The sequence below is a fragment of the Drosophila innubila genome (assembly GCF_004354385.1).
Source record: "Drosophila innubila isolate TH190305 chromosome 3R unlocalized genomic scaffold, UK_Dinn_1.0 2_E_3R, whole genome shotgun sequence".
Lineage (NCBI taxonomy): Eukaryota > Metazoa > Arthropoda > Insecta > Diptera > Drosophilidae > Drosophila > Drosophila innubila.
Window position 1 is genome coordinate 15,876,654 of NW_022995380.1, and position 22,879 is coordinate 15,899,532.

Consider the following 22,879-nt stretch of genomic DNA (forward strand, 5'->3'; position numbering starts at 1 on the left):
CTAATACCTATCATAGATCAACCATTTTGGCCATAAATTACATTTGGAAATCTCTAATTTGTTTTGCTCCAAAGGTGAAATCCTTTCTCAAAATCCCTTTAACTGAGTTTTTTTTTGTCGATTTTGTTGGTGATTCTCAACGTATTCGTAGCTTGTGTGTTGATCCAAAGGAATTGAAGCGAAAATAATTTTAACTCGAATTTAGAAATTTATTTTGAGTTTGTTTTTTAATTTTATTTTTTTTTTACAAAGGGCAATTGTCACATCAAATAATATATCTTCATTTGGCCAGTCGAGAGTGAATGCAAATATGAATAACCGAGAATAAATTGAATAAATTAGCATGCGACTCACGAATAATGCAACGAATTAAAAGACAATATCATCAATTATGTTATTACCATGAAGTGGAATTGCCAAGGCCTGTTCACCTGATGACGCGAATTCTTTTGCATGCAGAATTCGAGAATTCCAAGAGCTTTAACTAAAAGTAAAATTCGCCGACTTGGCATAATTCACAGTGCTATTGCACCGATTCGTGTCTGGCATATTGCATACGTACAAAGAAGTAAGCCCGGCTAAAGGACCGGACAGCAGGCAACAGGGGACAGGGGACAGGGGACGGGGACTATGCATAAATATAGAAGCGGACATGGTAAGGATCGGTGGACATATATTTCAGACTCGAACAATGCGTCGAGTCGGCGATCTTGAGTTATGGGTTGTCACCTGTCTGTCGGGGCTGTCAAATTGAAAGTGGATTGAACTGCGGTGAGTATATGAGTACATGAGTACAAGAGTGCGCTGAGTAATCGTAATCTTATCGATTGCCGATAAGAATATCAATTAATGTCAATCGATGCAACTTTTGTGCCCTGTGCTCAGCACTAAACACCGAGTAATTCATGTACCGATCAGACACCCCGCGATCACATGTTGCGATCAGTGGAGATCGCAGATCGTGTGTTGCAGTTTCTACAGCTTGCGCTTTTAATGAAAATTAATAGTGCCACCAAAGTCGTGTGTTTTGGTCGCATTTAATTGCATTTTACACTCGCATCCAGCGACTTAAGACGACTCCAGACAGCAGCTCGCACCTTGCTTAACTCGACGGTTCATTTATCAAAATGCCAAGACTTTAGCCAGACCCAAACCCAAACCCATATCCATACCCTTACGCACACTGTAGCCTGCTCAGTGTATATGTATATGTGTGTAAACTCGTATGTCCGTAGGAACAAGCACATGATTAATTTCTGACAAATGTGCGACACAAAAGAGATGTGACACACCTCGCAGCCAGATCACTGAACCACAAGATGGCCGCGCTTGCCACCAACTCCGGTCTTCCCGGCATTTTGATCACATCTACGAACCTCCACTACGTTGGCTCTGTGTGACAAACTGGTACCCGTTGCGTCTCCATCGGGAGACGGCATGAACCTTGCCTGTGGCATCAGGTTGCACAGACTGCACACGCGCTCGAAATGATCGATTGCAGTTGCCCCAAGAGTGCCAGAGTCGGAGTCGGAGTCGGAGTCGGAATGAGAGTCAGTATCGGAGTCAAATGGGGTACATGGCAAGGCTTCTACCTTACATATATCATTCCTTATCAACTAGACAACTTTCGCACTAATTCGTACGCATTTTTTATTTCGAGAGAAGAAACAGAACTGTCACTGATCAAATAAATATAATAAAATAAACTAAATTCAAGAAATTCATCTTGGCAGCAAGAAAATAATAATTAAAGAGAAACTGAAATGAAAAGTACATGATATGTATCATACTTCCGAAGTGTCCAGAGAAACAGGAAGAAAACCCTTCTTTAAAGATTAAGTACAGGGTGTCTCAAAGTTGGGTTCACTAGTAAACACAAGTTAATATGATGAGCATGGCATGCATTTTGGAAGTCTGTTAAGCAAATCAAATAGATAACAGATTCCATCTCAAGATTGCATTCTAGACCAGACATTTACTTCCCTCTATAAATAGAGGATGATATAGTGCTTTTAGTACACTTGTATTATCTTAATAAAAAGATAATTATTATATGGATATTCAAAAACAAAAAAATGAATGCACTTCGCCAAAAAAGGGATATCGTTCATTTGGAGACCACTAAACGAGACAATAAAGATAGGTCGACAATGGAGCATATTAAAAAAAAAAGGTTGGCGAGGTGAGAGCGCAACAAGCGTTCACATATGTGTGGGCAGTTGTCCTGGCTAAAAAGGAAACACACAAAAAACTTCATCCGAGTGAGTGGTGGGTGGGTTGGGAGGTGAACAGTGGCCGGCTGTGCGGTCAAGACCCGGTGGACGCTGCCTGACCTTTTACCGCTTAATTGTGCAACATTTGCTGTCCGGCAATTATTTGATAAGCGCCTCACATTTGAACAGAGGCAAATAAATTGTCTTGCCGCAAAATAAATTCAAAGAAAACTGGCAAATGCTTAACTTTGGCCTCTGTCCTGGTCCACAAATGAAACTCTGTCCTGGCATTGCACTTTTGGGGTCTCCCACAAGGACAGCCTTAAGGAAACTCGGCTTTTTGAGTACATAAATTTAACTCTGTTCGCATTCACAACTACAAAACAATTCAAAAAATCTTGCTGCACCAAATTAATGAATGTGCGTCTGCGGCAACTCTAACTTTGCCTCACTAGTTGAATCCTAAGAGAGAGAGAGAGAGAGAGAGTCCTTAAGACTTGCCTTTTGCTTTTACGAAGTCTTTGATTATTGTATTCATTCAAATTTAAACAAAGTTTAGTAGATAGAAGTTTTTTCTATACAATTATAGAGGTACAAATTGACAAAAGTGAATAGTTTTAAGACAACCTAACTGAGGCACAAAGAAAAACTCCAGGTTGACGAACCACCAAGCAGACAACCACATGAGAAACTTGGCCATAAAATGTAAAACATGGCCATATGAGGAACAGAAAAACAAACACTATAAAGCCTGCACACAAGTGCATGAGAGGAAAACCACTCTAAAAACAAAATTAAAAGAAAACGCATACACTAGATGAAGTTTCCAGACTCAAGACGAAGCCGAAAAGCCAATGTAACCACAAGAAACTAAGTTTTCATTTTTGGACCAGGCAAATCTTACGGGTGACCGAATTGCTCAGGATGTTCTGCAGGGTATGATGATGGAGAGTTGGTAATGGAGGGAGTTGGGTTGATTCTCGTGTGTTGTTTCGCTCGCACTCGCTTTCTCAGAGTGTGACAAACTATCTTAATGGCTTTTCGCAGCTTGGCGGCTGTTAAATGTGAATTTAATTAATTGGACACTTAAGTTAACGACATTTCTTTGCTCGCTTCTTTGACTGACTCCTCCGACTGCACACGGCGACGATTTTGATTAATTGTCCAAAGGAGAGCGCTCAGACTCCACAGGAAGGCGAGCAGCGAGTCAAAAGACAACTTCGTAAGCTCAGCCCTGCCGAGGTGTTGGATGCTGCTTCAATTTTATTAATGACCATCTCAAATGGAGGATTGTAAGAGAATCACAAAATGAAGTCGCGTAGTATCAAATAATTGTTTATGTATAACTTTTCTTTATATCCCTTCTGTTATAATTATTATTTATTTTTTTAATTATTATTTAATTATTACTATATAATATAATATAATAATATTTAATACTACATATTTAACATATTCCTGAAGTTCTGTGAATAGGCTTGATTCGTTAAATTTTGATCTACTTTCTCCCAGAGCCTGTTCTTTCCCAGTTTAGTTATATTTCCCTATTGACAAGTTATATTTCTCTGTTTAAAAATGTTAAAAATATGCCAATTCTTGTTTTTATCAACTTAAATTTCTTGAATCAGGAATGCTTATAGAATCATTATTTTATTATTTTAAGATTTTAACTATTTAAGTGATCCCGAATTTTCTTAATCGAGTGCGAAATACGTGATTCAAGTGCGGCTTTTCATTTCGATCTCTCTAAAATACTTTTTTTTTTTACTAGAATCAAATATTTGCCTATTTTAATATGTTATTTGTATCATGAGTTCTCAGCACGAATTTTAGAATAATAAAAATGTAATTTACAATTTTTGTAACAGCATTAAAGTACTAACAGCTTAGATGTGTTACATCTAGTTTTGACGCTTAAACAACCATCCCACCGTAAAATTGATAAATGAGTTCTAAATTGACGCGTTTATTCCTTAATGTTTAATAAAGCAATTTTCAAGTTCAAATACAACATAAAGTGCATAGAAAGAGCTCAGGGCAATTCCTCGTACTGCGAAATGCAAACCGAAAGCACTCAAACCGTCTGTGATATGCTCAAAAATCCACTCGAGTGGAAACTCAAGAGCTCGTAAATTTCATAAGCGCTGCAAAAGTAAACGCCCATAAACAAAGCAATTTGCCGAGTGCCGCAGAATCAGTTTCTGAATGAAAACCACGTGTAGCCATAAATTTGACTGTGCTCTGAACCAGTTCGCGACGCGCTCCTCTAACAGGTTTCTCATTAGGCCAGTGCTGGTAAAGGTCGAGAGTAAAATGTAGTCGGAGTGCCTGAAAAATGCATAATATTTGCATGTGTTTTGGCAGCATTTGAATTGTTAGCGGTTTTGTGGCGTTTTCCAACACGAAAAAGGGGCGGAGACTGATTGGCCGCCTCGCTCACACCAGTGCGATGGTCCAGTTTAATTACTTCCCTTTCTTTCTGCCTTCAACAACAACTCAAGCATATGCTTGACACAGAAACAGCTGCTCTCTCTCTCTCTCGCTCTGTTGCTCTCTGAGAGAGTGCGCAGGGTCAGAGTCAGTGTGTGTGTGTGTGTGTGTGTGTGTGTGTGCTGGCAGAAGATGAAGATGCCAGCAATAAACCATTCCCGGCAGCTATAAAGCATTGCAACAGAGAAAGAAATATGCCAAGGCGTGTGCACGAGCGAGACGCAATAAGGCAGCTGAGAGAGAGCGACGTCGTAAATTTGTGCGCGTGTGCGTGATTTATATCGTGCTGCTACTGCTCTGCCGCTGCGCTGCCGCCGCTACTGCCGCGTCGCAGCCATCATGGCCGGGCAGAGCGCAGACTGCGACTGCGCTCGTAATTCTCCCGCTTAATGGTTTGTTTACATCATAAATAAATATGGCTGAGCTGCGAGAGTCGAGTCTGCGTGCTGGAGCAACTCTGCGTTTTGGCGCGCGTTCTCGGCCCGCTTGCCTTGTTGTTGCCAAATTCGCAGCTGTGACGTCAGTGAGTGTAAGTAAGTAAGTATTTTGACCAAGACACTGTGAAGAATATGATCATCATAACCGATATTTACATCAAATTTACAATTTAAGTATGGCTTATATTAAAGTGAAGAATCGGTCAAAGGCAATTGTAATGACTACAAGAACAACTATCTCGTAATTGCAATTGTTGAGTTTAGTTTAAAAGAAGTAGTAAATTCTTTTTAATTGAAACCCTTCGTTCATATCATATAACATAACACGATCTGATCGAATGCTTCGTATTGCTTCACATTTTAGTCCTTAAAGAATCTTAATTATTTTGAAAATTGATCAAAATGTGTGTTAATCTGAGTATCTTTGATCCACAATTTAGTTTTCAATGAGTTGATTTTGGTATACAAAATATTTATCATATATAACTTTACAAATGTGCTTATATAACATAAATTTATGTTTGCGGTAATGTTAAAATGCTTTATTATTTAAAAATCTTTCGAGCGAATAAAATTAAATATTAGTTTCCGGATAATATTGGATTAAAATAAATTTATAAAAAAATTCGTTGAGTGTTATAAGTTCTTAAAATATATTTTATCAAAAATATAATATCTTATTAAGGTTTATATATTGTATCATGTTAAAAAAAAAATCAGTGCTAAAATTTCTAAATAAAAAAGGGAAATTCAAATGGAAATATTTACATATGTAATACATATTATGTATCTATAGTATTACTTTTCTAGGAATACAGTTCTGACATATCCCAAAATATTTTAAGCAAAGAAATATAATACTGTGTATTGCAAAATATTAATTAATAAGACACTTCAAGTAGATTGTCAATTGCCGTCGGGGTTGCAACTTTCGAAGTCTGTGCGTGCAACATTATAGGGCAGAATATTAACCAATTGGTAGGCTGAGAAATGGACGTCAATGTGGGGAAAGGGGCTCAAGACTCAACCACTTGTGGCGCTTCGCTAATTTCACTGCCCGAAAAATGGCACGCTCGATGGTCACACAATTACGGACGTAATAAAGTAATTTGCCGTAATTGCAATTGAGCCGAGGGCGGCAGATGCGACGTCTATACACCAAGTAGCTGGCACTGCGAAAAGTTTGTCTTTGAGCTGAGTCAACACAGCCTGTTCAATCCTGCCACGCACCCCTTTAAGAGGCAACCGCCTTCGCCTTTGCCTTTGTTTCTAAGTTTGAGCTTCATCTTCTTGGATGGTGTGTAACAATGTCCTGGGCACTTGCCGCGCACAGAGGGAGATTTTAATTTAGCCAGGATTTACCTGAGAGCAACAAAAGCGAAAAGTGAGAAGACAGCAGACAGAAGAGTGTAAGCGAGAGAGATAGAGAACTCTGTTCCAATTTTGCATAGAAAACTACTTAATTATTGCGGGCAAGCTAAGTCGGTTGCGGGTTGTGTGTGTCCGGGTTCGGCTCCGTGTCCGTGTCCGCTTTATCCTTTCAGCAGGCTGTGAGTTATGATGTCTTTATGACGCTTTTGTCTGCCCAGTTTCAGTTCCCGTTACAGCCACAGTCTCAATTTCTTTGCTAATGTCAATCCTTTGTGTGTTGTTGCTGGATAATGAGCAAGTTAATTCTTATTATTATGGTTATTATGTGTGTAGCATGAGTCTGGACTGTTGTCCTGTCACAATCGTATAAAACATTCTTACACTTTCACATGCACTTACACTTACTCCCATTCGTATTCGTACTCGTCGTAAACATGCCCCATCCTGAACAAGTGTTGAGCAATCGAATTCTGGCAGAAGCAAATAAACAAACACCACTTCATGGAACACATAAAATGAGTCTATTAAAAAAAAAACAAATAGTGGGGCATGTGGCAGGCAAGTGTCGACCCCCTTTGGATAAACAAACGCCGCCTTCGAGCGCCCCTCAACATATCGTGTGGCACCTACCAAACTGTACAATCCAACAAAAATAATAAAAACAGGCAACTCTGGAAGTGGCCACTGGGAGCCACTCGGTCTCCCAGCATCATTTCTCTCGGGCTGCCTGGATTTCTGAGCATGCTGCGAATATTTCCAAATTTGTTGTTTTATTCAAGATTTTTAAACGCTAGATAAATAAACAATCTATCGATGAACCAAATTTGATGTTTTTCATTTTCAAATAACGACTAAGAACTGTGTTTAGATATTTATTTTGAAAATAGCAGCTAGACTTCTTAGATAGCATGGAGACTAAATGCAGAGTCCGAAATACCATTTAGCATATGAAGAATCTAATTTCGATCGAATTAATGTTATTTATATTTAGTTCTCGGGAATTGTTTATAGAGATGTGGCTAACAACTTTTGATTGGAGTCTTTAAAATATCTTAAGACTGCTGTTCAAATCAGATACCTTTTTTTAGTCAGTAAGAGATTAAAATGAAATAATTGTAATTATCAAAATATCTATCGAAAATTTATCAGTTATCTATATTTTACTATTAAAAACTGACTTTAAACACCAATTGGTTAAAATATAATATTGATTAATATAATTCAATTTATTGTGAAATTTTCTTCAATCATCAGCGATTTGTAATTAACCAATACAATAATTATAAATCAATATGAATTCAATAATGGGCTCTTACAATTATTATCTGTAAATGTACACTACACTAACACTCTCAAGCACTAACAACAACAAATGGGAAAGCACACTCGAAGTCGAACCCCGAACAAAACGAGAATTCAAACAATTTTCAAGTGATGCCAACTTAATTAAGTCACTAAATTTATGAGCTCCTTCTGGCTGCCATTGGTGCTGCCTCGATGCCACAATGCTTATGGGCGCACACACAGTCAATTTTCAAACACACACACACACACACACACACATACTCTGAAACTTTCAATATCAAATACAAATATGCGCGGAAGCTAGAGCAACTCAATTGACACGCGTCGTATGATACACCCATATAGACATCGTTCTCCCTGGGCTCCAAAAACTGCTCGAAACTCCGAAAATGAAGACGTTTCCGCTTTCGCATCCCCAGATGAAAGCATACATTGAATCTGAATGTGAATCTGAATGTGAATGTGAGTGTGAATCGAGGAAGCAGCACGCACGAAATGACGACAATCGATGACGATCGATTTTAACGATTTGTTTTGATATTTTTACGATTATGGGGAATCGTTTGCACAACATAAATAGAACATAAAACTCCCATTCCCAGCTGCCAGTTCTCAGTTACCATCTCAGCAAAGCCGACGGGGAGTGCCTATCGGCTTGAGTGCGGCGGAGTTCCTAGACGGGGTTCCCTTTTCATTCAATTAATAATAAATTAGCTGCAAGTGGCGTCGGTGTGTAGAAATCTCAATGAATATTTCCCATTTAACGATGTATGAATTGCACTTTGGTGGCATTATCGCATCGACTTTTAATTGCCCACCGCGGTGTCTGATGCCGGATGCCGGATGCATGTGGCACTTACCGCATGCCAAGCTCACTTCGTCCTGAGATGTGCTCCGTTTGCATCATCATAAATCATATCTATGCTATGCGCCACATGCATATGATGCAACCAACAGCAACAAAACAACGACACAAAAAAAATGCAAAATTGCATTTAAGCATAATTTTTTTGTAAATATTTTTGGTATGTTGTCCTTGTTGTTTTATGATGCGTTCGTCCTGCGTCCGCCGCATATGCAAACTACGCACTCCACGTGCAGTTTCGCAAGTCTCAGTCTCTGCCTCCGCCTTAGATTCTGCCTGCCTCTCGAATGGTTGCGTCTTCTTGGTGCGGCGACATATCTGGAGCAAAACATAATTTCGGTCCTTTTTTTTCTTATGCCTGGCGAATATTTTGTCTGCTTTTATGATTTATGGCATTCGGCACAGGATGCTTAGACAGCGGCAAGTGTGGCATGCAACACAAACTCAGCATATGAGCCACTCCATGCCATAAAAGAAATGAATATTCAGATCGATACAGCAAGACATATGTTACCATTGCCCAAGTCTAATATGACCTGGGTTTCTTGGAGGCTGAAATATGATTTTAAATAGTGTTTTCAGTACTAGAAATATTCTTACTGATGATTTCATTTCATTTCACAGGGTGAAATGAATATAATACGTTTTATATAGTATGATATTTAATAAAACATGTGCATTATATTAAATTTAAATTTAATTTGGATGCTAGAAATATCTTTAAGCCATCTCTAAAACTGTCTCCCAAACCTAACTAATTCAGCAAATCTGCTACTCATTTTATTGTCAAATTATAAAAAAAGCTAATATTAATTTATTAAATTTTGAATTTAAAAAAATTAATTGAATAAATAAATGGTGAATGACACTCGCAACGACATACATTTAGGTTTTCAGAGAATTTGTCTAAAGTCACGTGCGGAGTGGCAAATGTAGTGCATTTGTCAGATTAAAATAGAGTCAGCCCAGTGTGGCTTTATTTAGTTGGTGCCTCGTTTAAGGATGCGGCCATATGTCGAGCGTCAAATCAAAATGGCGTCTATCAGCTGCGGTGCATCCATGTGTGGATGCAGCCGGAATTCGTGCTGGGGTGTATGCCACTTTCAAATCGAATTCCAAGTGCTGTTGTTGATAGATATGCTGGCAACCCAATTTTCTCGCACGATGCTTCAGCGTGTCCTTTGGCAGGAAGTGTTTTCCTAAGCCTCCGATGCTGTTGCAGCCATTTTGAGCAGTAGGCGTAACGGCATTCAATTGTGCATGCTAAGACACCCCCCTCCCCCACCCTCGTTCACCCCTCATGCCACAACCTCCAGCAGTTGCTGATAAGCCTCAATCGGGCTCAAATCGATTGCCAGAGCGCTGCGTGTGCAACATGATAAATGTGCGTGCTATTCTCCTTCTCCTTTATAGCAGTTGTCAGTTGCAAATGAATACCAAGAGTTTTCTATCTGCATGCGGCACGTCTCGTTAGTCCCCATATTCATTTCCATTCCCTTTTCCAAACCTAATTTCCACTCAAATGAAACGAACAGATTCTGCTTAACAAGCGGCAGATAAAACTCCATGTGAGCCTAATCTAATTAAGGAGGACAGCAAAGTCCTCTCTAACAGTGATAAAGTCTCTGAAAATAGAAATCCAAAGAATACTGAGATGTTTAACCGATAAATAGGTTTTAATATAATTAGAGCTCAACTGATAAAGTCAAGTGCTTCTGCTAGTTATGATAGATGATATAGCTAGTGCGGCCTTCCTTCACATCGGGCGTACTTCGTTCCATTTTGGCCACCAGGGTTTCATTGATCTTCAGCTCGCGGTGCAAGTCCATCATCATGGCATAGGAGATGCGCAACATGGGAGTGCCGTCTTTGTGCCACTGCTCGATGAGCTCGTCGTTGGCCGCCAGCTGCTCATCGCTGGAGAAGATGTGATAGCTGATGCGGCAGCCCCGGAAACCCCTTACCTCCACTTCATGGACGGGCTTTATGTCAGACAGACGCTGACGTTTTGGTTCCGGCTCCAGTTCATTGTAACTCTTCGGGCTCCTCCGTCTGCCGTTGGTTGAATTGAGATGCTCGCTAAGAGAGAGCTTGGAACGCAGCAGGTGAAGCTGACTCGTGTCCACCAGGAGCAGCATATAGTGCAGTTGGCCATCGGAACGCACTGTCTTCAGGAATAGCCGAGTCTTCTCCTCGCTAATCGGCACTGCATCATGCAACAGATGCAGCATGAGCTGCGACACTGTCAACTGATCAAACAGATGCTCCAGTCGACCCACTTCATGCTGGCTCCGTGACGAAACGAATAACGTATCCACAAACAGCTGCACTGCCATTTGCTCTCCCAGAGATTCACCCACCAGCTGGAGGCAACGACTGCAGTGGAGATGTTCCCGATTCCGTATGACGCGCTTGCCCAAAATCATGGGACTAATCACAATATAGTTGAGGGCGTAGTACAGGTCACCCTCGCAGATAGTTGAATGCATCTGGTCGTTGGAACAAAAGTACTTCGTTGGCTTCAAGGTGTAGATGGGCATGGGTCTTATGCAGTTAAAGCGACGCATGTCCACCAGATCCTTGTAGCAGTTGCTACACTGTAGCCCACAGGCCATGGATTCATTTAGCTGCAGATGCACTCCCTCAATGACCACGTTCACTGTGTGCTTCTCCAAGGCCTCGTCGTTGATGCTGAGCAGACTGATCTTCATGGCCGTCTCGCTGTCAGTCTCCTTGTCCACGGTTAAGCCTTCCTCTGGATTCGTATTGATCTCAAAGAATTTGCCCAGGGGTGTAAACTGCTCAAAATCCTGCTCGATCCATCGGATTCCATTGGACGTCACAACGATACGCCGTTGTCCGGTACTGTCATCTTCCGGGGAATTCATCATCAGCACATTGATCCATTTGCTGGTGCGCATCAGCGATATGACAATCAGTTCAAGCGGCATTACGAGTATGCTAACTGAACGGAGTTTTCAATATTCGTCCCACAATTTTCACACTTTCGACTTTCCAAATGATCGATTATTTTGAGCCACAGACTGCTTAGATTGTTGAGAACTATTTAATTGTATTTGGTATTAGATTTCATATTTGATTTGGTGTTATGTATGAAGTGCTCTGACAGATAACTTAAATAAAAAAAATATTTATTTAAGAGCTTGGGTCTTGGCTTAGAATTTTGCAATAAAGGATTGTCTACAATTCAAAAGTTCTCTTCTTATTGATCTGCTAAAAGTTTTCAAGTTTTTCGACCACTTCTCGAATATTTTGAGCTTTCTAGTAGTAGGGAATATAGACTTCTACGAAATGCTTTTACCGACATAGTCACACACGGAAACGAAATAAATCGAGAGCGAAATGAATGGCCTGAAAAGGATGAATGGTCAGTTTGAAGGCAAGGCATAAAAAACAATACGACAACAACAATAAAAACAAAAACAAAAACAATAACAAAAACAACAACAGCTAGCAAGAAATATTGAAACGAAAAATACAACTGACAAAATTTTATTTCGTTTTATTTGCAAAGCGGAGCACTCCATAAATTTTCGGGCGCTCAATATTGTTTCAGATCATAAATCATGGCTGCATTTGCGTACGGACGTACATTTCAAGCACACACACACTCACACACACACACTCACTCACACACATAGAGTCATGTGTGCACACATGAGCTGCATTCGCAGTGGAGGAGTTTGGGAACTCCGACGCAACCTCCGTCTGCATCTGCATTGCCACAGACACCGACACAGACACAGACACCGACAAAATGTACCTTGTATCTGACATTGGGCTGCAGATGCAGCGCAAAAATCGAGCAAAAGGCCAACAACAACAACAATAACAGCAACAACTGGAACAACAACAATATCAACATGCACTCACAGTGCATTTGTATAAAGTCAATGCCGCTGCACTTGTGCCCGACGCATCCACATCCACATCCATACTCACATTCACACTCACACTCACATCCACATTCGCATTCGAATCCGCATCACATCGAGCGCCTCACATACCTCATCCCCTAAATCTGCGACACACCGCACAATGGGTAAACTAGCTTCTTTGTATCCAATATTGTTGTCTGTCAAAAGACGCAAAAAGAAGATAGTTCACATTATTATCATTTTTATACCTATTACTTAAAGGAAAGGAAATGAAGGCATCTCCGACCCTATAAAGTATATATATTCTTGATCAGTCGATATAGCCTTGTCAGTCAAAACAATGCGGAAACAATGTGAATAGTCCAGTCAACTAACAAACAATTAGTTTTTATTTTTGTATTAGTAAACTTTATATTTCGTTTAGCTATTTTCAAAAGCTTTTGCTACCAATGTCTACAGAATCTTGTAGAACTAAGTGGATCGCATAGTTAAGGAATTTGAACTATTTAACATTTTGGGAATAGCATAGCTTAAATCAGGGAATAACACCGAAACTAACCGTTTCTTTTTTAGTACCAAAACTAAAACCGTAGCCGAAATTAATTCTCTTACAAGAACCGATAACCGAAACGCTCGTACCGGTACGGTTGTGGTAAAGTCGCTAGGTCAAAGAGTTGACCATCTTCCAACTGTCATAACTTGATCAAATCTGACCCGATTTTCAAGCGGTGAGCCATTTTGATAATGGTTTGGCCTCTAAATCTATTCTGCATTCAAATTTTGTTCATCTTAAAATTTTTATTATTTTTGACCAAGACTCGATTTCGATGGTAAGGGTCCCCCCTTTGAAATTTCGAAAATTCAAAATTTTAAATCTCAAGTTTTCACTTTTAATCAACTCCTTATATCGTAATTAGTATAAAATAACACTTTAAATTTGATTCTGAGACCTTTCATTTTCTTGTAAAAAATCATGTCAAAATTAAGAAATATTTTGACTTGTAAAGTTGTTAGGTCAGAGGCTTGAGCAACTTCGAACTGTCATAACTTTGCCAAAACCCAACCGATTTTCAAGCGGAATGTCATTTTGATCATGGTTTGGCCTCTTAATGTATTCTGCATTCAAATTTTGTTCATCTAAAAAATTTAATTTTTTTTGACCAAGATTTTAATGGTAAAACAACACTTTAAATTTGATTCTATGACTTTTAATTTTTTTCAAACTGTCATAACTTGAATAAAACTGATTCGATTTTCAAAAGAACTGTCATTTCAATCATGTTTTGGCATCTTAATTTATTCTGCATTCAAATTTTGTTAAATTCGTTCAAAAATGTTATTCCTCTTTATTTACTTCGATGTCAAAATTATTATAAAACGACACCTAAGCATTTTAAAATGTTTCAAAATTATTTTGTTGTACCGTTGCATTCCGGTACTGATACCGAAACCGAAAGAAGAAAACTGAAATAGAACCTTTTACCGAAAAAGTTGTTTCGGAACGTATCAGAACTAAAACCGTATCCTAAATTTGTTTCGGTTTGATTCCTTGGTTTTAATACATGTAATTTAATTAAACTTATTATTTTTTATTTTTATCTTACATCCTAGCGCTACAAGGATTTCCTCATAAATTAATGCACCAATCACAACAATTAATTAAAGGACGATTTCGACATATTCAAGATATTTTAACACAATTGGTCCACTGTGCGGCTATGCAAATTTAAAATGAAAGCAGTTCGCCAGGGTAGTTGCAAGTAAGTGGCGGTGGTGTGGTGGTGAGGGGGTGCGGGGGTGGGTCAGTGTCGACCAACTGAAGTGGTCTGCAAATTCACATTAACGCAAATTCCGTAAGTGAAGTATGTTGCATTTGCCGCACGTAAATTTAAAAAGCGCGGCACAATAACAAAACATTCGCATCGCATTCGCTTGCAACTCGCTTATTTACAAATACAAATACAGTTACAGATGCGACTGCGAATGCGACTGCATTTGGCGTCGGAGTCGGAGTAATTGAAGGAGTCAGCCTCCAAACACTCTGACCCTCGATGCTGACTCGTGCCCCTGCTCCCTGCCTCTTGCCTACTGCATGTTGAATGCTACATGCTGGCTACAGCTGGCAGTTGCATAGGCATTCGCATTTGCACTCGTACACACATATTTGAGATGCATAAATCTTGTGGATGAGCGTGCAGCGCAGCTCCTGGGCTGCCGAGTGGGCGGCACAAAGTGGGGTTGGTCCAACACTTGGCTTGTGATTGGGGGTCAGCAGCTGTGAGTCAGTTGGCGCAGCCGAAATATTGGAAAATTCCTATAGCACTGGTCCCTTAAAGGATCTTAAACTTAAAAAGGAAACAGCTGTAAAATGAAAAGATATTAAAATCGGATCATAATATGCATAATCTGATATTTGGAAATTACTTAAAGAAGCCTAGTGAAAATTCACAACCATTGTTTGTTAGATAAATCTTCTTTCTCCTATGTGTATAATCTTATTTTTATTTTATATAAGCTATAAGATATAACTTATTTAAAACCATTATAATCCACTTTTTGCTGATAAATTTTGCTACATAAAAGTCATTTTATCGCCTTTCAACAACATAATGCCAGAGAAGAGAATCCTTTACCTTTAACTGACTACAGATGGCGCTTTAACACGATGGCAATCCATCTGCGGCACTAATAAAAGATTTCGCTAAATTGATACTGTCGATGGAGTAATTAAACTGCAATTTTTATGAGACATGTCGGACAGAGGCCGCTGCTATCACAGATCGAATAAATTATATTCGTTGGCTATTGGACCCTCGCACTGCTTTTACACGCACACACACACACTTGTGCATATATATGTGTGTGTGTGTGTGTCTCTTGTGACTGTGGCGGGCTTCGGGGTCGTGTGTGCATTGTTGGCCATATCCGTTGGCCAGTTCGTTTCGACGGTAAATTTCCCGACGCAATTTTGTCATACTCCGGTTCCGGCTGTGCCTCATTCTCGTACCTTTTACTGTTTCAGTTGCAGTTTCAGCTTGTTTTTGTTTTTGGCACGCAAATAAATTTTCTGGAAAAACTGTGCAAACTTTTGAGCCCGTCTGATTGCATTTTAATTTCCCAGTTCGTTATATTGAATTCGACTTTGAAGTTGGCACGACAACTCGAATCGACCCCTGTGATTGCCAGCTAATGATTGTCGCCTCCGTTTTGATGTCCCCACTGGCACTTATGGGTTACGGCTCCCTTCTCCTCCCTTCAGTCACCCTCTTGATTTGAGTCGAAAGTGTGGCTGGCACACATTCAAATAATTTCAATGCAAATGGCAGAAAACAGCACAAAATAATAATAAAAAAAAAAAAGCGAAGAGCGAAAAGATACTCTATCCATGAAGTTGTTAATTTTTATGACGTCATTACTCGCCTCGTAAAATCCAGTCAACAGTTGGTTGCCTTGCTCCTGGGAGCAACAGGCTTCATTCATAGCGACTGAGATAGAAGACGGGTCTGAAACTGGGATTGCGAATCTGGACAAGTCGACTCCAAAGTTGTGGGTTTTATTTGCAACCGGAATTTTTATTGTTATTGCGCCATTTATGACATGTTTACGAGATTTTCCTGGTTTTGGATCACTTCTAATTTGAGTCCATTGTTTGCGTTGCTCAGTTGTCATCACATTTATACAAAACATATGAATCAAGTCTGTCCTTCTATTTGTTGACATTTCAAAATGAGATTCGAAAGGGTGTGAAAATTGGCAAATCTGACCCTGTTAGATTTTTGATTAATTTCCGTAATTATAATAGCACTTTAATTTAATTTGATTTAATTTAATTTGACCATAATATAAAATTAAAGTTGTTTACATTTGTTATCAATAATTCTATAGCTGCTAATAATTTTATTATGGTGTCAATGAATATAAAAGGAAATTTAATATTTTAAAAAGTAATAATTTTATAATTTTTCATTATTTATCTAATTTTTGTATTATTTTTATAATACATTATTTTTATATATGAAATATTAATATGATTATTATTATATTAATTTAATAATTATAGTTATGGCTTAATAAAATATAGAATATATTTAACTTAAACACAACGATCTGTTAAGAGCTCTAAAAACATGACACGTACAGTTCTTCAGTGCACAACTGTAATTAAAATTTATGGTTGAACTTGTACTCGTATATGTTATAGTCAGTTTTTTTTGTCTCTAGTCCGTCTTTGTCGAAGGATTGAATTTCTGGTAATTTAAGGCCTTCATATTAGATGATTGTGAACGAGGTGAAATTGAGGTGGTGGTTGTCATTCAATCTTCTTTCCACCCGCTGGGCAGAACATTTATGCGCCATGTTCTACTTATATTTTTATGGCCGCTTCCTGCAACTCAAAACCACAAGAACACACACACACACATACATACATACGTGTATAGATGTGGAATAAATAGAGAGACTCAGACATTCACCTCGGAGCACTCGAAAAGTGAACGAGGAGCATATTTAAAACATGGATTCTTAATTAGTAGCAAATGTATCCCATTTGTTTTTTACACCTTGGCAACGCGATTCACGTACACATGTATACACAGCGGTATAACCAAACTACGGTATATGAGCTAGTTAACACCCCCCACGCCCCATTACGCCCCTTTACCACGTCCGCACAGGCAGCAAATTAGTCGAGTGCCTGCCGAGCTGCGTGCTCCTTTTCCCCTTTCCCCTTTCTCCATTCCTCCATTCCTTCTTTCCTTCTTTCCCATGTCCCCATTCGATGTCGGCAGTGCGTCTCATAATGCGCGCTAATTAATCCTGCAAGGATCGGATTTTCCCGACGTAATTATATTTACAGCCGCCATGCGAGCTAAACAGCAACAGCATCAGCAACACGAACAATACAGGATGCTCATCCTTGGTGGGGCTCAACAATCGTTTGAAGGGGTCTGAGGGGGGTTTTATGATATACAGTGGCGTTTTGTACTTAGCCATGGTTGGAGGGGGAGGGGGAAGGGGAGGGGCACCAATGGCAGCAGCCTGGCAGCACCGGTTCGCGCAGGAACATGCGAGTCGGCGTCGCCTCGTGAAAGGATACACAAGAATATTAAATTAATTTTTAAGTGCGTGCAGAAGACGCAGGCGATGCGAAGACGAACAAAGCAACAAAAAATTAATGTGCTTTTCTTGCTTACGTCTATTGTCTGGTGGCAAGAAAACTTTAAGGATATTTTAGTACTCGATTACAGGGTGATTCAAAGAACATAACTACATGTAAGTGAATAGAAGTATATGCTATATTCTTTGAATGGTCAATTTTAATCATATTCTGAGCCGTTGAATAATCCTATAGAAGTTGAGAAAAACTTGTAGAGTTTCTAGAATTTATTTATTCTTTTATCTTACAATGCCTATAGCCTATAATAAAACACTTATTTGCTCCGTAAACTTACTCTCTTTTATTTAAAATTTTTGAATCCACATTTCGCTGTAATTATACTTTTTAATAAACAATTAGCAAATGTAAAACGAGTAACATGTTCTGTGAATTTTTACACAATAACCCTGTATATTATGAAGTTTTTGTCTCACAGATTGTTTCCATGATTTTTATTCTTTTTCGTCGCGAATATAAATAATGAGCACATTTTGTTTATTTAAGTTTGTTATTCCTCTTTTTGCTGTTGCTTTATTGCTTTCCACGCGGGTGGCTAACTCTCAACTCTCAACTCTCAACTGCCAACTGGCAACTCTCAGTGGTTGAGTTGATGGGGAGTTCGTGATGTTGTTCCATGGCAGATCCGCCGATACGTTGGCAAATTAGATACAGCAGTTTCGTGAGCTACCAATTCTTATAGTTGGTTTCCTTTTTTTTGGTGTGCTCCTTAGTATATTTAAGCAGCATAATGAATTCTTTTCCTTCTTCTCTTGTTCAGTTATCAGTGAGCGATGATTAAGCTAGCAACTAGCCGACTTTTGGACTATCCAAGTATACCAGAGTCCGAGTAGCCGAGTATAGAAAAGTTAAGTGATTACTTTTTGCCTCGGCAGATTCAAAGTCCTGGCGTAAAGTTCTGCTCGTAAATTTATTAAGCAAAAACTTGGAAAACTTTCGACGGACAATGCATACGCAAGTTTTGTAATTGTATTCATTCAATGAAGTCAACTCGGTTGCCCACCATTTTATGCATTATTCATGAGTCCGTGCAGATGAGCTCGAACTTAATTGGAGCGCTCTGTATGTATAGAGTGTTCCATAGACTGTGAATTTGTTAAGCTATTGTGTATGGTCCAATAATCAAGATATATGCTAACAAATTAAGTCTGATAAGAAATCCATCTATATGCTTTACAACAAAGAACAGAATTTTATCTTAAACATATAAGAATTTCATAGTTACAAGTTGATTTGCAAAGCTATAGGGTGTCTGTTAAGCAAAGCCTCAAAATATTTATACTTTTATTCCTGAAAATAAAAGATATTCTTGCTATTTTTGAATCTTTACGAGTTGAAAGAATCTCTACCCTTAAGACCTGATAAAGCTACAGACCATAGTCAGGAACCGAACCCATTATGGGTATGTTGAATAAGATGTTTAGCACTTAACGAGCTAAAAATGGCGAAAAATTCGCAACCGTCACTGCATGCAACTGGCGAAATTACAGGGAACGTGGACGGTTTTAGTGTATTTTAGAGGTTGGCTAGCAGATGGCAAATGCATCTATAAGATACGCACACGTCGAAGTACAAGAACAAAATGCATTGGCATAAAGCACACCTCAACTTAATGCCGCGATGAATGGATTTATAACTGAGTTCGAACAGGGGCAAATCCTTAGGCAAGATGGTGGTTGAGCTGGTTGTGGATGTGGTGGTTGTGGTGCTTGTGATGGTGGTGTCGGTACTGGTATCGCTGATAATGATAATGTGCTCGTCGTCAGTGTCAGCGTCATCGGCGATGCACTGAATGCATCGATAGGATAAGTTTCCTGTGTCGGTGGTTCCACTGAGCTCAAAGTGCCGCCATTATAGGCCATGGCGGTGCGGTGGACTGACTCCACTCCAAGAACAACAGCACCAACAATAACAACAGCAGCTGCAATGGCAATGTCGAAGACTTTTTGGCTGCGATTCAAGCATTTGGATGCATAAATCAAACATTTATATGCGGCACAGCTTCGGCGTCGTTGCGACTCACATGTGGAACGGAGTTCTTTGGTGGGGCAGGCACTTGAATGTGATTACGCAGCAAGAGATTGCAGGCTAGCTGGTTAGGTCTGAAGATGGAGATAGAGATGGAGATGGGAATGGAAATGGAGATGGAGATGGGGACGAGACTCAACTCGAGTCGACTCTACTCTACTCGACTCGTCGTCACACACATAAACAGACAGTGCCCTGACCCTTACTCTTTCCTCCCTTACCACTTCTCTGCATCAGACTCTGAGTCATGGCCTGGGTTTGGGGCATCAAAGGCGTCTCCGACGCGGCATGCACGCTGGAAATGAAGACGATTACTGTGACTGCGACGGCGACTGCAACTGCAATGATGGATATTATTCCTAAGGCGAAAAGTCTTCGCCCAGCGGTGCTTTGCGACACCAAAGCGATTTGCGACGTGATTGATTGCTTCATTGCGGCACAACACGCTGTCCAGGATTTGGCAAGGATTTCTGTCGAGTTCGGTTTGCAAGATTGCGACATAAATATTACTTATTTTCAAGTTTCACAACACTGCAATGAAGTGACGATGGAATTGTCATGATTAGGTTTTCAAATAATAAACCTCAGAACAGCTTTGCATTCGATTTTTTCTTGTTATTTGATTCATATTAGATTCAATTACCTTAAGATAGTAATTACAGTCACAATTTAGAAAGTAATATCTGAAATATATACCAATATTTATGAAACGAGACAAAAGAAACCGTCCTCTATCAGTTCTTCAGTGGAAGTTACTAACTTACTTTCAGTGACAAGTTACTTAGCCAAAATATGCATACACACAGACGTTAACTTATTTAAAAAACAATATTCATAAAGAAGATTTCATTAACTGCAGACCCAAGACTGCGTTTTGTATGCGACCTGAAATATTGTTTCCATTAAAATAGTTGGGCTTTTATTGGAGTTGAATGGAGAGCTGAAGAGAAGGCCAATAGAGTGGAAGTTCCATGATGAAGCAGACTTCAAAATAAGTACTACAAATTACTGCTTTGCTCTAGACCGAGTCCCACAAAGTTCTCGATCCCAGACCCAACATTGCCAGGCTGTCTATGCAGCTGAATGGAAATGAGGGCAGAACTTGTAATTTGGATGCGTTCCAATGGATTCTCGACCAACTTTCAGTACGAGTACCACGAATCTAAAACAGAAGTACAAAATAATCTCTGTGTGTGTATCCCAGACTGTCCCTCTGACAGTCTGCCTGTCTGTGTGTCTGCATGTCTTATTGGGCGCATTTCAAATAATACACCCATTCAACTCAATCCATAATAGATGCGAATGTCCACAAGTAGTGGAGCACGGAAATGGCAGAAAAATCAAGACGCAAAATATATGCGCAAAAATTATATGGAAAACATAGTAATTTTTTCTTTCCTTCCATTTTTTTTTCTGCCAACTCGGCATGTTTGTGCTAGTTCTTTTTTCGGCTAGCTGAAATTTATTTTTTACTTAAAACTTTCTGTTGTAAGCAATGAAAAATGGCAAAACAAACTTTCCAGCTTTCAGCGAACTGAATTTGTTTTTGTTGAAAGTATCGAATTGATTTCAGTTGAGGAAGTTTCGAATTTTCAAATGCAAACGGCTAATTTATGCGAAAGTTCCGCCTTTCCTGGCCATTTTCCCCACACTTCCACACTTCATTTATCTACGTTTCTTTAATGGAGGCACAAAATAAAAACATACAAAAACATATATTGTACATAGAACTTTGGTTCAGAAATAATAATTATTTTAATAGTCAAACTAAAGTTCTTATATGAGTATCTACACTTATATTTACATGACAATTCATTTCATGTAAATTCATCATTTACAATATTCATCCTCCATTCTAAGAATTATATATAGATAATAAGGAAATCTATAGTTTATTCAATATTTTATTACAATCCAAGAAAATAGAAATGACATTTAATATATTGAGACATTGGGTACAGTTTATTTTATTGAAGTAGATATCGATCAAGCACTTAAAGACTAATTAGATTTAGATTTCTAAGATTTAATTAACTTTATTTACTTTCCAAATGATGGTATAGGAGGTCTGATTGGCAGGGATCGAGAGTGATAAAAGCATGATCGTATGTAAGCGCACATTATTATTAAGTTTAACTTTTTGGGTTATTCCAACTAGTCAATTAAATTGTAAATGATTGATTATTTTCTGAAACAATTTTTAAAATTATAGTTTAAGTTGTAAACTTTTTCACTTTGTTTGCCTAAACAAAAAACTTTGGAAAATTGCTGTGCATGGGATTCTGTTTAATCCTTTAAATATATTGTATTAAGCCCAAATAAGTATAATTTATATATTGTGTGAAATTTATTGTTTTGGAAATCAAATTATTTGCCAAACTTGAGTCAACAGCAGAACGACGCCACAAATATTATTCATTTGGCCGAACAGGAGCCGGAAAAAAGCCAAAACCGAGAGATCATGCGAGTTGAACTGCAAAAAACAGACGACAATATTTTAATAGTTTAACGCAAAACAATAAATAAAATAAAATCAATTGCCGGACGACAGGGCAGAAGAAATGGGGAGTTGGCTATAAACGCATTCATAGCTTGTTATCCCTCTCTCTCTCTCTATCTGTCTTTCTCCCTCTTTCTTTCCCTCTTGCTCTTTTTCACTTTCTGGGCTGATTGCTGGAACAAAAGGCAAATAACCAAAATCGCAAATAATACGACATGTTATACGACAACAAAAAACAATAGCTTGCAGTATGCAACAACAACAGCAGAAACAACAACAATTGCAATTACAACAACAATTGCTGTAGTAGTAGCAATAAAATCGTTTGTTTCCGGCTGCTGGCTATCAAAGCTACTGGAATTTATTTTCGTTTCGAACAACAAACACAGAAACAGAAACAACAACTGCAAATCGCAAAACCAAAGTGCAAACATTGCCGTTGGTGTTGGTGTTGTTGTTGTGGTTGTTGTTGTTATTGGTGTTGTCTCTCGATGCTGCTTGACTATTTGCTAAAGTCATTGCGGTGCTTTTCCCCCTTCTCCGTCAGCTACCCCACACAAATTGCCCCCCGAGTCAACAAGCTTCCCAGGGGCATGTG

General features: G+C 39.0%; 1 protein-coding gene across 1 annotated transcript; it reads right to left on the minus strand.

Moving 5' to 3' along the window:
- Nucleotides 1-10,338: 10,338 nt before the first annotated feature.
- On the minus strand, nucleotides 10,339-11,715 carry LOC117791096. The gene has a single exon (XM_034630751.1). It carries the CDS (start codon nucleotides 11,630-11,632, stop codon nucleotides 10,400-10,402), a length of 1,233 nt encoding a protein of 410 aa, XP_034486642.1. The 5' UTR covers nucleotides 11,633-11,715; the 3' UTR covers nucleotides 10,339-10,399.
- Nucleotides 11,716-22,879: the final 11,164 nt, after the last annotated feature.

Coding starts and splice junctions, on each gene's coding strand:
- LOC117791096 (XM_034630751.1), bottom strand. CDS start 11,632: ATGCCGCTTGAACTGATTGTCATATCGCTGATGCGCACCAGCAAATGG.